This window comes from Terrapene carolina, unplaced genomic scaffold (genome assembly GCF_002925995.2).
Source record: "Terrapene carolina triunguis isolate 2854851 unplaced genomic scaffold, T_m_triunguis-2.0 Scaffold42, whole genome shotgun sequence".
NCBI lineage: Eukaryota > Metazoa > Chordata > Testudines > Emydidae > Terrapene > Terrapene triunguis.
Genome location: NW_020664393.1, coordinates 50,297,166 through 50,311,307, shown reverse-complemented (window position 1 = coordinate 50,311,307; position 14,142 = coordinate 50,297,166). Strand labels below are relative to the sequence as shown.

At 38.5% G+C, this 14,142-nt stretch overlaps 1 protein-coding gene across 1 annotated transcript in view; it reads right to left on the bottom strand.

The window, feature by feature from the left end:
* SNTG2 (syntrophin gamma 2) overlaps positions 1–14,142 on the bottom strand; it is a 457,199-nt gene that overhangs the window by 115,252 nt on the left and 327,805 nt on the right. Inside the window, exon 9 of the mRNA XM_024215800.1 lies at positions 5,914–6,041. Within this exon, the coding sequence (XP_024071568.1) occupies positions 5,914–6,041 (128 nt within the window). The remainder of the gene's footprint in view (positions 1–5,913; positions 6,042–14,142) is intronic.

Here is a 14,142-nt window from a genome sequence, read left to right as displayed (position 1 = left end):
CCCTGGCTAATATAAAATGTCCTATCAACTCAGAGGGAAATGAAGGCACAGTGGTGAGGGGAAGCTGAGGCAGTCACTGCATCCCAATGGGACACAGTGAGAGCTCCATGCTGAACTACTGATTTTTGGAGGTTAGGGAGCACTTTGCTTTCTGTTCCTGATAAACATATTAGATGAAGTGAAGTGAAGCAGAACATATTAGACGACACAGCGGCACTGGCAAGTTGCTTTGTATGTGAAACCTACCAGTGCCTCAAAGGATCAACAGCCTTTGAAAGCTAGGGGATTTCCCTTCTGCCTTGTGCTACAAGTGCAAGACCCAGGAGTAGGAACCATTTGAATGATATCTACAGGAAAGTAATTTCCCCTTTAACTCCATTAAACAATGCGAGGCCAACACCACCAGGGGTTCTTTATTGCCAACAGAATATTTAACTAAATTCCATTAGCTAAGTTCCACCGCAAGATGGGCTAGGCATTAAAGAAAATGGCCTGAAAATGTTCCTGTTTATTTTCTGAAAGTGTACTGCTTCTTTATCTGCAGTATATAAAAAGCATTTTTCTTCAGTTTTCCCAGATGGTGTGTTGCACTGGGTTACTGATGTCATATTTCCTCAATCATGTTTATCCTAGCAAACAGCACACCCTAACAAGTCTGATGCAGCAGTACAGCGCATTAGAATTTGGTATATTGCCAGCAAGCAGAACAAAAGGTGAAACAATTCTTCCCCCTCTTAAAAACAAAAACACCACACTGCCTGTGATCAGTTAAGAACAGTAATATTGGCATGAAAAATCCTCAGACACCATTAGTATTTCAAATCCAAATTAGCCAATTGTTTTGCCAATGTGATAATTTGAAAACACTCTGATATTCATAGGATGGGAAATACTGTGCATCAACTGGGGATGTTTTCTCAGCTATATGGGTGGTACCATTTACTGACCCCCCGATCTTTCACAAATTCTGTAGATTTCTTATAACGATATAACAATAACATTGATACAGAGTAACAAAGAGACCAATTGACACCAAGTGACTTAGTTGATAGCATTTTTTCTCATCTTTAGGTTGACAGAATACGGCAGATACACTAATCCAAAAAGTCTACATGTTGATTTGAATGATATTATTTTGTTAACTGGTCCTCATTCATGCAGAAATTTAGTATCCTGTACACTGAATGTAACACATTCCTAGTGAATCTCTTTTGAATTAAACTAGACCAGATGTTAAAATATTCAAAGCCAACTCGGCAAATCAACATATTGAGAGAAGTCATTTGAGAACACCAAGGGAGTATTACTAAAAGTAATGGGATAGATAAAGGAAAGTGTAGGATGATTAACAAGGAAAATATCCCAACAGGTGTTTTAGAACTAGAGTTGATTGGATAATGAAAAATCATATTTGCAAAGATATTTGTGACTAAATGGATGATCTTGCTTCAAGAAGAATAGTGGCATAGGTTATTCATTATTCTTGAATTACTATCATTTGTTTATTCCAGTAGCACCTCAGGGTCCCAGTCAGGGATCAATGTCTCTATTGCACTATGCAAACATGCAGTAAAGCCACAGGGCTGGATGCACAAAAGAAAATGGTGCCTAAGTCCATGTTTTAGGCACCTAAGTCCCAATTTTGGGATCACTGCAAAGCACAAAACTCCTGTCAAAGCTCTGCAGGCACCTAAAGTCACTTGGCCCCTAAGTTTTCAAGGAGAAAGTTCCCTAGGGCCCTATGTTTCTGCCTCAGAGCATGCACACTGCCACCTAATTCTAGGTATCCAAACACCTGTCTTCCACCTAAGTCCCAGAGTGATTGACAAACCAAGGGAAGATAGGCCTTTGGCTGCCTAACTCACGTGCAGGTCCTGATCCGGCAGGTGTGCTCAGAGGCCACCTACCAGATTGGTTCCCATTCAAAATCTGGTCAGAGGAGGTGATGCTCACCTTATAACTTTTAGCCCAGTGGTTCATAGTAGTCTCCAAAGAGGTGAGAGACCCACTGTTCAAGTACTACACTTTAATTATAGTAAAAAAAAAGAGTAATTAACAATCAATGTGGAAGGTGCCATCTGGTGTCAAAAATGAACATTGAAAGGATCCGTTTTCCTGTTAAAACTAAGCAAGGTGAATACCAAGGTACTCATGATTTGGAAGAGAACCAAGATGAGACTTTTAATCCAATCCCACTAAAAGTATACTAGAATCTAGCTCCGCAGACAGAATAAATAGATATGGTGCAATAAGACCTAACTCTCCTACAGCACTTCTCATCTGTAACTCTCAGAGTGCTCTACAAAGGAGGTAAGTATCATTATCCCCATTACAGAGAGGCAAACTGAGGCACAGTGACTTGTCCAGGGTCATTCACGAAGCTAGTACCACAACCAGGAATAGAACCTATAACTTCTGAGTCCTAGTCCAGCGCACTGTCCACTAGGCAACACTGCATCTCTCATGGTAGATGACTGTGTCAGTGCAAAACATGTCTGATACAAACAGAAGTCAAGAAAGGTCAGGACAGTGTTATAATCAATAATGACAACACGCTGACATGATATTCTTTGTGAGATATTATAAAGGGAACAGCAAAGATGAACTTGAGTAAAGTTTCATATAGTTTATAACCCTATGACAGACAATCTCAGTTTTGTTCAGATACCTGTCCGAAATGCTCGAAGAAAAGATTATTTACAGAAAGATAGAGAAAAAACTGAAAATACACCTTGCTTGCAACAATCATGGTTAAAAAAACCCAACATATAAGATCAGCAAGGTCATTTCAAGTTGCTATAACAGCCAGACAGCAAGAATAACTGGATTGACTTCTGCCCTGTTTATGACAGTTTGTATAAAAAAGCAAATTCACAAGTAAGAAACAGAATATCTGAAAGATTTGTCAGAAAAGTAAGATGTGACTTCTTACATTGCCTCTTACTCATTTCTTACTTGTTCAGTGCAGATAACGTGTTTGGTGCCGTACAAAGAAATTTGTCTCTCGTCCTTGAGAGAAGACGTAAAGAATGTCAAAAAAGCTTTTAAAAACAGCATCAGACCAGCAGGCACAATTAAATTAAGACTAATCTTTTAAACAGCCTACTAAATACTGAAGATCTTATAACCTCCTATAGGGAAATATTCTGAAAATGCCGGCCAATTATTTATTTTTCCCTTGCTTATAAAAATATTTCTTCATATTATAATATTTGGCTTTTGGCAATCACTAATTGGCAGGCATTTTCAAAATATTTTTCTATTGGAGGTTAACCTTGGACTGCCTCTCCTCCACAAGCAGCAGATTAGTTAAAATTTCTTGTATTACTGTGGCATGTGTGTGTATATTCACACATATATGTGTATATGTTTTAATAAAATGCCTGATAAAATGTGTGTACAATGTAAAATTACAATGGTGTTAAAAGAACATAATTTAGATTGCAGAGTCAAGCTCTTGAAAGTTAAATAATTCCCAGGCAACCTGAATTCTGTCTCCTTTTGCTTTAAGATAGCTTTAAATAAATGATCACATACAATCAGGACATATGCCTCATTCAGTGCACGGGATGATGATGCTCAAGAAAGGAGGCAACTATTTAACAATTCTTTTTATCCTCATCATTCAATATGTGGCCCGATCTGATCCCTTATGTATTGAATGCCATCCAAACCCTGAATACAAAATTATTAATTTCCTTGCAGTCTCTTCTTTGAAACCCACAGTGACTGCATGTATAACCAACATTAATGAATGTATTTTCACAACTTGCCTGGGAGATAAATTATTATTATCCCACCCTCCAGATATCTTAAGTGATTTGCTCAAGGTCACACAATGAAACAGTGGCAAAGCCATGGTTAGAACTCAGTCGCCTGACTCCCATCCATGTGCTCCAGACTATACTGCCAGACTGAGAATAGTACTGAGCATTCACATTTCCCATCGACTTCACCTGCAGTTAGAGTGTCAGGCCCCAGATGCCTCAAGTCAGGTGCACAGGAAATGAGGAACCCACACTCAGTGACCACCTGTCAATTTTTTAGCTAAAATGACTTGCTTAGCATCACACAGGAAGGAAGTCTGTGGCAGAAATAGAGACAGAAGTTAATTCTCCTGCATATGGCTCATTGGGGATGGAGTTCTCTCTCAATACAAATTTCTTACTATTTTTCTCTCTTTAGAGACAGATTTAAAATGTGTTTCCTCCTCAGGCTGAACTGCAGCCACTGGGAGCTGCCGGGGGCCGTGCCTGCAGATGGTCAACGTAAATAAAACGTCTCGCGACCTGCCTTTGGATTACCATGATGGGCCACATGCTGAAGGTTGCCGACCCTTGCGCTAGTTTTGTTTTATATATTATATACATCTAAAGCCTTCTTTACAACAGTTTTTTTTTCCTTTAGGAAACTGTTAAAACTTTGACAGCATTTAAAAAGTGGGTGAAAACCAGCGTTCTTATCTACTGTTTTACATAAGCTGTTTTTTCCTTTTAAGTTAGCATGTGTGTGTCTGTGTGTTTTGTATAAAGTTAAAGATTTCATTATAAAAGTTTTTCTCTAGCAACACTTTAAAAATACTGTTTTTTAAAAAGATGTATGTGTTATCTGTTGTTGTTGTTGTCGTTTTTTCATTTAAACAAGGGGGGCGGGATAGCTCAGTGGTTTGAGCATTGACCTGCTAAACCCAGGGTTGTGAGTTCAATCCTTAAGGGGGCCACTTAGGGATCTGGGGCAAAATCAGTACTTGGTCCTGCTAGTGAAGGCAGGGGGCTGGACTCAATGACCTTTCAAGGTCCCTTCCAGTTCTAGGAGATAGGATATCTCCATTAATTTATTTTATTTAAGCCAAATAATTGTTCTTGTTAAACTCTGAGATTAGCACAAGAAGCAATGGGCTCAAATTACAGCAAGGGAGGTTTAGGTTGGTCATTAGGAAAAACTTCCTAGCTGTCAGGGTAGTTAAGCACTGAATATAAAATGCCTAGAGAGGTTGTGGAATCTCTGTATTTGGAGATTTTTAAGAGCAGGTTAGACAAACACCTATCAGGGATGGTCTAGATAATACTTAGTCCTGCCAGGAGTTCAGGGGACTGAACTAGAAGATGTCTGGAGGTCCCATCCAATCCTATGATTCTATGATCCTATTAAAAGTGCACATGACTGGACAGGACTCGGAGGGTGGGACAAATGCAAAAAAAGGTGTGTGGAAACCTGTCAAAAATACATGGTGATCAACCCTATCAAGGGTATTACTACTAGCCCTTATTTTTTTTCTCTTTTCTTTAATAAACTTTATTTTTCCTCTCTGTCTTTAATAAACCTTTTTTGCCTCTCTTTCTTTAAGAGTCCTTATTTTTCCTTAGTTTCCTTTATTTTCTTCTTTAATAACCTCCCTTATTTTTCCTCTCTTTAATAATCTCCCTTATTTTTTATCTCTTCTCAGAACCTGCCTTATTTTCTGAATTATCTAAAAACCTATTTTTCACATGTAAAATCACATGCACACAATCATCCCTAACATTCCCCATGGGAAAAAAAATAAAACCCCTATTTTCCCCCAAATGGCTGACCACACCAAAAGGGCATGTGACCAGATACAGAACCTGAGGACAGGATGTAAGGCAAAAAAGGGGCATAGAAACCTGTCAAAAAGACCTGGTGGTGAACCCTATCTTACTTACCTACCTTATCTTACCTACTTACTTTTATTGCCCTTTTTTACTTTTTCAGTCTTCAACAGTCCTCCTATGCATGTTATAAATCTCAAGAGAAAATAGTACAGTTTTGTATAATAATATGAACTAAAAATTTTCATCTCTCAAGTCAAAGAATTCTTCCACAGCCAACACCTTCATAACAAAAATTAGGTGCATTTAGTTAACCCACTTCTTTCCCTTTCAAATTACAAACCTTAATTTATCTGTTCCGGCTTTGTATCTTGAGATTCGAGCCATCGATAGAGGAACTGATAGGGTGTCTAGCCAGCGCTTCTCATATTTTGGTTCATTAGCTATGGGTGAGGAGGGCGATGATGGAGCCTGTAGAGAATAAATGAGAATCAGTAAGCACAGTCTATCAGATCATACAGTGCAGAAAGCATGGAAATGCATCTGTGGCTGTGCGCTCTTTAAAAACTAGTAACATATAGTAATATAATTGTTAAGAAACAGAGTTTAGGAGAGAAATTAAAATAAGAATTTATGTGAAAACAAAACAGAGATCTTGGTGCTATGCCTGTGTTTTGATTTTATTATTTGTGTGATGTAAAATCCATTAATGTTTTAATTAAAATGTAAAGCCCACTTCTAATTAATTATACAAATACATTCATTTTAATGTCAGTGATTACAACATAAAATCACTCCAGGATAGAACTTTATTTGGAATGTATTTGTGCTTTCCTTTAAATATCCATACACAATTGTCAAGAAAAAAACAGTGCATAAAATATATTGAAGTAAGGCCTACTGCAATCATGCAACAAATTCTGAATATACTGATATATTGTGACATTTACCCATGCCTTCATTTAGCCACAGATTTGAACATCCTGAATCACATGTTATACCTAAGGCAGGAAAAATCCATATATGGACTAGTAAACTTTGTGAGTTTCAGTTTTAGAGTTTTGTTCAAAACCATTACTTGGGCATTTTCTCTCCCGGAAGAATTGGATACATGGATCCTGGGATACCTGCAAAAGGCAGGACCCTCAACATTATAACAGCAACATGTGATGTGCATCAAAGATGTTCCAGATTTTTGAGGATCTGGGTAAAGTGGAAATTATTGTTGATCTACTGATTTTGGGTGAAAATGATCAGCCCCCCAGCATTCCAAAGGAAACCTTAAATTAAACAGGATCAAATGCCAGCTAAAAACTGAATTATATTAATAATTTAGGACACACATTCAATGACAAAGGAGCTCAAATCAAACCTAAAGAAAGGAGGTTTTACAGAGACTCATGAACATGTTAACATGTCTAATTCCTAATTTATCACAATGAAATCCTTCATTTGAAATACTGCATGAAGATGCTACAGAATGGAACAGGAATGATTAAAAAAAAGAATTCTTTGGGGAATTAAAAAAGTTGTCACATAAGCACAAGTACTGAAACACTTTGAAATTTAAGAAAAGGCTCCACATTTCAGTTGATACAAGATCACATGAATTGTGAACTGTTCTTCTGCAAAATGATGGCCCTGAGGTATATACTTCTGTAGCACTCACTAAAACACAATAAAATTGAGCTCAGATTGAGAAAGAAAAGGTGGCAATTGGTTTCGGTTGTGAGTGATTTCATGAATATGGTTATGGACAGCAATCAGTTGAAGCACAAACAAACTAGAAACTTTTGGAAACCATTGTTTGAAGCACCACTTAGATTTCATAAAATGATCATGAAAACTGAAAAAGCACTTAATAAATGTGAAATACAGAACCAGCAAGGGGCTTCTTACAAAGCACCAAAAAACAGTGAAAGTTATCTAAGATACTTACTGTAATATTGAATATTTCACAATTTTTATTTATCCTCACCACACCCTGCTGGGGGAGAGCAATGCTATTTCAAAGAAGAGAAAATGTGGCATGGTGACGCTAAGTCACTTGCTGAAGGTCATATCGAAAATTTGTGGCAGAGCAGGGAATTGAACCCAGATCTCCCAAATCCCAGGTTATTTATAGAAGAGCTTCAAGAAGACAATTTTGATGTAAATATGACTCAAGTAGTATCCATTTCTAAACTAATATCAAATAGGAAACAAAATGACCCAGCCTGAGCATTACCAACACTAAGCATTCATTAGTCAGATTCCCAAAAAACTAAATAAGAACAAATAAACACACCTTAAAATTCATGACTCTTAAAAAAAGTAATACACTCTGGGTTCTTTTTATTTGTGTCTGCTTTTTGAGCTTTTAGTCTTCACATTTTTCAAGCTTTTCTCTACAATCAGCAGGGCTAAACACTTATTTTTTTTTAAAAAAATCAAAGCTGTATTCTCACATAACAACAGGCACCTTAGGAGACAAGGGTTTAAGAAGAACACCAATTACCATGGGACTAATAATAAAATTGATTGGGTTGACAACACTGCAACCTACAGCAGCTTTTAGATTGTAAAACTCTTTGGGGAAGGGAATGTCATTTACTATTTGTGTACAGCGCCTAGCATAATGGGGTTCTGGCACGAGTGCTACTGCAGCATGCATATTAAATAAAAATACTAATAATACTATCTTTAGATAGTAATTCTAGATGACTATCCAATACAAAAACTATGCATCCTGCCATCATAAAAAATATACTGGGACCGTTGGGATGAAATTGCTACATACATTGGGATTCTGTATACATGATATTGTGACATATCTCAGTCCAAGATTGGAAATGCTAACTATAATTCACTGTATCCATCTGGACATTGAGAAATGTAAGAATAAAGTAAAAAGTCTGTTGTGGCTAAGTCCGACTGATGCCTAGTGTAAAATGTGAAATAAATACAGGAAACAGAATGGAAAAGAAACACTGAAACCACATGAAATTCCCAATCACCTTGGTACAAGATTGGAACAGAGCTATTTGAATTAAACAACAATGTTTACAGTAAGTTCTTTATGGACTACTACTTGGGTTTACACATCAGTGTTGTGGCGACACATAAATTGATTTGCTCACCATGAGATTCCAGCTGAATTATTAACAGAACTCACAACTCACAAGTGGCTCACTCAGGCAATTTTCTTTAATATGTCAGGCATTCCTCATCAAGACCTTGTTAGATGTCAGTTGATAGAGTAGAGAACTTGATTTAAGCAAAACCATGGTAGATTCAAAGGACCTACATTTTTCATTGTTAGACTAGCCACCTCACAATGCTTCATTAGGTTCACCAATTCAAACAGAAGGAAAAAAATATATCTTTATAATAGGATCTTTACTTGAGTCAAGGACAATTAACCTTTAAGTTAAGAAACTAAAATCGAAGAAATACTACAACAAAATGTTAAACAATTACTCTAATTGCAAATGGGAGAGACTGTTAAATTCTAAACTGAAAGTGAAGGCAGATTTGCCAAAATAACAGTTGAACCATCTACACAAAGATTGTAACTATCCCAAAAATAACCGACGACATCTAAACAAAACCAGAGAGAACATTGGCTCTCTCTTTCATGAGGACATTCAGGATGACAGAAAGAACAGATGTCAACTCATTGACAATGAAAAACACCAAGAGCAGTAAACAGAGTCTATGGTTGTTGGATCCACCTCAGCAGTGGAACAAATTATTCTTTTTGTTAACTGGCTGTATTAGTTTTATGATGGCTATTACTGATTTATTTGCATTTAATTATTTTAAATGTGGGGGTTGAGAGAAGAAGATGCAACAGTAACCACTAGACTCCTGCCATGTGACTGAGGTATATGATCATTTGTAACCATGCACATGACCAAAGGTGTCACACCTTTGTTACACTTTTAGCTGCCTGGGCTTCTCTCTGCCCCAGAATAAATCTGGTTACTTCTGGGCTGTTGTGTAATTCTGACCAGTGGCTCCACCTCCACACATCATTCTCCTCAGGCAGGAATGGCTGCCATGTAGCAAGAACTACAAACATTGACTGTGTGGGGAGCACATGAGAGAGAACAGCAGCTTCCTGGACTGGACTGTCTGTGTGGAGACTCTGTAGCATATAGAACTAGAAAGAGAATGCAAAGGAGCCACAGTAGTCCCCATTCCATGGGTTTACTTACTAACAGGCCACATTTTATAACCCAACACACACTGTAGTGGAGGATAGAAAGCATCCCTCTATATTTTTCAGAAAGTATATTCTATTTCCTAAGAAAATTGTGCAGACATATTAAGATCCCCTAATACATATTGTAGTCCTTCAAGCATATTTTACCTTGTTAAACAAAAGAAAAGGAATGGAGAATACCATCGTGTTTAGAAGGCCCATGATGGCTTCACTGGGCTATTTACACAATTTGGAAAACTCAGAATAAGATATTTACTTACCACTAGACTGTGCACATTGCATATAGCCATAGCATATTCTCTGCATAGCATAGCTCTCTGGCATGTAGGGGGAGTGCACAAACTACTACACACACATGGCTGCCGGCTCTGCAGGGGCTCCATGCCTTTCCATGCACCCTCGGGAAGCAGGGAGAAATGAGCAAAAGCTTTGGTATCTGATTAGAAATAACTGTCATATCATAACCGGTAACTGGTTAAAAGATAGGAAACAAAGGGTAGGAATAAATGGACTGTTTTCAGAATGAAGAGAGGTAAATGGTGTACCCCAAGGGTGTGTCCTGGAACCAGTGCTGTTCAACATATTCATGAATGATCTGGAAAAAGGGGTAAACAGTGAGGTGGCAAAATTTGCAGATGATTCAAAACTATTCAAGCCCAAAGCAGACTGCGAAGAGTTACAAAGGGATCTCAGAAAACTGGGTAACTGGGCATCAAAATGACAGATGAAATTCAATGCTGATAAATGCAAAGTAATGCACATTGGAAAACATAATCCCAACTATACATATAAAATCAGGGGGGCTAAATAAGCTGTTAATCCTCAAGAAAGAGATCTTGGAGTCATTGTGGATAGTTCTCGGAAAACATCCACTCAATGTGCAGTTGCAGTCAAAAAAAGTAACAAAATATTGGGAATCATTACGAAAGGGATAGATAATAAGACAGAAAATAATATATTGCCTCTACATAAATCCATGGTACGCCCACATCTTGAACACTGAGTGCAGATGCGGTTGACCCATCTTAAAAAAGATATATTGGAATTAGAAAAGGTACAGGAAAGGGCAACAAAAATGATTAGGGGTATGGAACAGCTTCCATATGAAGAGAGATTAATAAGACAGGGACTTTTCAGCTTGGAAAAGAGATGACTAAGGGGGCGTGTAATGGGGCGGTCATCCCGCTCTGGCCCTGAAGGGGTTAAAACAGCCCTGGGAAAGGGTTGCCCCGGGGAGCCAATAGGGTAGGGTGATTGGGAAGGCAGCCACAGCTGGGACCATGCCCAATTAGGAAACAGATGGCCCTATAAAAGGGCTGTGAGCCAGGAGCTGAGTTGCTCTCTCTCTCCAGCCTTGGAGGGAGAAGGACTGGGCTGCTTGGGAGCTCAGGGTACAGGGACTGGAGCAGGGCTGGGGAAAGACAGGAGGAGCTGGGGAGCTCCAGCCTGGTAAATCCCCAAGCTGTGGGCCTTGCTAAAAGGGCCAAAAAAGGTACTGGGGTTGCAGAGGCAGCAATCCAGAGATAGGTAGAGGCAGCTGGTCCAACCTCCTTGCTGATGATGAGTGGCCATGACAGACTGCAGTCTGCCCCAGTGAATGGGGGCTAGATGATGACTGGCAGTAGCCACTGAGGCAAGGTGGGTGAGAGGGTTGGGGGTTCCCCTGGGAGGGGAGACCCAGAGTGTGGGGGTACTGCTGGGGCAGAATCCTGAGGTAAAGGGGCACTGGGGTTTAGTAGGGACACAGGGGCCTGAGGCAGGTGAGACACTGGACAGTAGGAGGCGCTCTGTATGCTGGAGAGCTAATTTCCAGGATAAGGAGCAGGAGGTGCCGCACTGGTGAGTCTCGCTTCGCTACAGGGGGATATGATAGAGGTTTATAAAAACATGATGGGTGTTGAGAAAGTAAAAAAAGAAGTGTTATTTACTCCTCATAACACAAGAACTAGAAGTCATCAAATAAAATTAATAGACAGCAGATTTAAAACAAGCAAAAGGAAGTGTTTCTTCATACAACACAGTCAACCTGTGGGACTCTTTGCCAGAGGATGTGAAGGCCAAGACTATAACAAGGTTCAAAAAAGAACAAGATAAGTTTATGGAGGATAGATCCATCAATTGCTATTAGTCAGGATGGGCAGGGATGCAAAAGCATTCTCTGAAGAATCCCTAGCCTCTGTTTGCCAGAAGCTGGGAATGGGTGACAGGGGATGGATCACTTCATGATTACCTGTTCTGTTCATTCCCTTTGAAGCACCTGGCATTGGCCACTCTTGGAAGCCAGGATACTGGGCTAGATGGAATATTGGAGTGACCAGTATGATCATTCTTATATTCTTAACCAGACCAGGGTTTTGGTCTAGGCTCATCTCCAATTTTATTTGGAGAATTTTGGAAATTGCACGTGAAAGCAGAAGTGATGTGGGTGACTGGACTGGAGAGACTTTCAAAAGCTTGCAGATATTCAAATTTTATTAGATCTGGCTTCTGATTATTCTCATTTTTTCTAAATGAGAAAAAAATACATGTAATACAGAATAACTTCTATAAGTATTTTATATAGCTACTTTTATAAGTTTGGGATTTTCTATAATGCTTAGCATTGGTTTAGCCCTGTTCCCATTGAAGTGAATGGTAAAAAGCCCTTTGACTTCAGCAGAAGCAGTTAGGCCAACACTGATTGCTTTTGAAAATTCTTTAAGTTTTGTTATTATTGTTGAGAATTTACAGCTCATCAAAGATGCTGATTTGACAACCCTGAAAATCAAAGTCTGCATTTAGCTTTATTGTAAGCCTTTCCACACTACCTCTCCAAGAGCTTCAAAAATTGGCTCTCTAGGGACCATCTCTGGGATAAGATGATAATTTATACTCCATATTATTTCACACCTTAGTCTTTCTCTTTCTGATGAGACTGTCCATTAATGCCAATTTATTTCTAATATCTGTCCATTAGGAATTGGACTGAATTCAGAAATCTTATTTCAGACAGAACACTGAACAAGCATCTGCTTGTAATGACATCTAGTGACCACCCACTTAGGACAGACTTCAACTGGTGAGGAGAATTTAGGAGACAACTTCTGTAAAATTTTGAAACCTAGTCTACAATAACTCATTGGGGTCCAGCAGCAAGTTCTCTGATAAGTAGCAGAACTAATCAGACATGCTTCCACGGTGATGCTTTCACAGTGAACCTGGGGAGAAACAAAACATGTGATTGGTGGAAGCTCACAACTTTTCATGTTCTTGTGACAAGTGATCTGCAGAGCTTGGGCAATTTTTTTTTAAATTGTCATTGGCCCCTGTAAGGAAAATATCATGTCTAGGGAGATAAATAACATTTTGAATCTTCTTCAGTAATGTAATTTACAGCTTCAATTAGGGATGCCCCTTGACAGCCATAGCACAGTGTTCAAGGTTAACATCTCAAATGTTTATTTTTATCAAATGGAATCTGGAAAGGATAGGCTAAGCCAAAATTGTAACTACATGTTGTGATCTAATTTTTGAAGAGTCATATTCACATAGCTACACTGAAACCTGTTTGGAATCAGAGTTGCCTCCTAAAACTTTTGTTGGAATAAGGTTTATATATTTTTATTATATTTTCATAAAATGAAAAACAAATATTAAGGGTGTGATCCTGCACTCTTTGCTTACCATAAACTCTGACTTCAAGTTGGCCATGTTTGACTTCAGCGGGTATTTTGCGAATATAAGGAAGGCAGAATTGAGGATTGGGTCCTTTAGTAGTTAACATATTTTAACACTGAAATACTTTCTCCATAAGAATGAAAAATTGTGAAAATATAGAAAAATCAAACAATTTTGCATTTCCTAATGAAATCTAAAATTCTTAAATTTACTTTTTTAATAGCATATATAATCAGCTTGAAATTAGGTTGATGATTATTAGTTGTTTCTGGCAAGTGTTGTGCTAGGTACTGTACAAACACAGAACGGTCCCTGGTCCAAAGATTGTATGTATTGAGAGGCAAAACAAAGAGGCAGAGAGAAAGGGGATCAGCAAACAAGTAAAGATAATTAGTGTGTCCATTTGTTACAACAGAATTTTATTGGTTACTACACATGCTACATTATGTTTCAATACACACATGCTCTCTATATTAAGTATGCATTCCTACAGTGGGTCTGAATGTAGCGCCCTTACTAGCATAACTAATTCCAATAACCTTAATGAGGCTTCCTGCACTAGTAAGAGCTCACCAAAAGGAGTAAAGGGTTCCACAATGAGGCCTATTATTTCATTATTTATAAGAGACATAGGGTGGATGTCCACAGCCTAGTGGGCCATGCATGTAGCAGAGCCCATTTGGTTTCACAATACCAGGTTGAGAGGTG